The 876-nt window shown below is 50.9% G+C and overlaps 1 protein-coding gene across 2 annotated transcripts in view; it reads right to left on the reverse strand.

Moving 5' to 3' along the window:
* The window catches only part of epgn (epithelial mitogen homolog (mouse)), an 11,573-nt gene extending 11,263 nt beyond the window's left edge, over positions 1-310 (reverse strand). For both annotated transcript variants that reach the window (XM_086003347.1, XM_086003355.1), the window contains exon 1: positions 179-310. In XM_086003347.1, the coding sequence (XP_085859473.1) occupies positions 179-218 (40 nt within the window). In that variant the 5' untranslated portion in view covers positions 219-310. The remainder of the gene's footprint in view (positions 1-178) is intronic.
* Between the last annotated feature and the right edge of the window lie 566 nt (positions 311-876).

The following is an 876-nucleotide window of genomic DNA, read 5'->3' on the forward strand; positions in this document are numbered from 1 at the left end:
TGAACACTTTCCAATTCTCCCTCGCGGTGCGGAGCATTGATGGTGAGCTGGGAATCAGATTCATGCATTTCCTGCGACACCTGTAAAAAGGTGTGTTGCCTTTGAAAGTTACCGAGGAATTGGCGGGCCCTTGAGAAACAGGGAGGTTTGTGGAACTGCAAAAATAAAAGAGCCTTACCACTTATTACGAACACACATCCCCCAGTGGCAGATTCCATTCTCGGGACCTGCAACAGGTTGTCGACAACACTTTCACTTCAGTCTCTGGAATGTTGCTGTTTTCTCGATTGTGTCGCCACCTGTGGCTCCGCTTGTATTTATACAGCTGTTGGGGCAGCGTGTCTACAAAAGCAAGGGGTACGTCAAGCTACTCGAAGCACCAATAGAATCGCAGCTTTAACACATGGCCCGAATCCAGAGCCAGGGGCGATAACCTGACATTCACTTCAATGTAGGCTCAGCCTCTGCGATTATGCAACGCCAGTAACCGTGATTGAAATTGACAAGAGAGCTTCCTCTAGCCTGTGGCAGAGTCTATTAAGTGGGCTGTACTTGACTGCACCGTGAAGCCCAGTAGTGTGTTTCATCAATGGAATTCATTCCTTGGGCAGCTCCCGAACCAAAACACTAGAGGACCAAAGGGACCATCTCCTGTGGTTCAGGTTGAGCAAAGAGTTGTTCGACACATTTCCTCCAGGAACCGGCAGTGGAGGAGTGAGACGGTGTCAGCCGTGGCTCAGTGGGCAGCACTCTCGTTTCTAAGTCATGAAGGTCGTGGGTTCAAGCCCCACCCCAGAGACTTCAGCACAAAAAATCCAGGCTGGCACTCCCAGTGCAGTGCTGAGGGAGCACTGCACTGCCAGAGGTGCCGTCTTT

This window comes from Somniosus microcephalus, chromosome 2 (assembly GCF_052327205.1).
Source record: "Somniosus microcephalus isolate GS21.2 chromosome 2, FLI_Smic_1.0, whole genome shotgun sequence".
NCBI classification, from domain to species: Eukaryota; Metazoa; Chordata; class Chondrichthyes; order Squaliformes; family Somniosidae; genus Somniosus; species Somniosus microcephalus.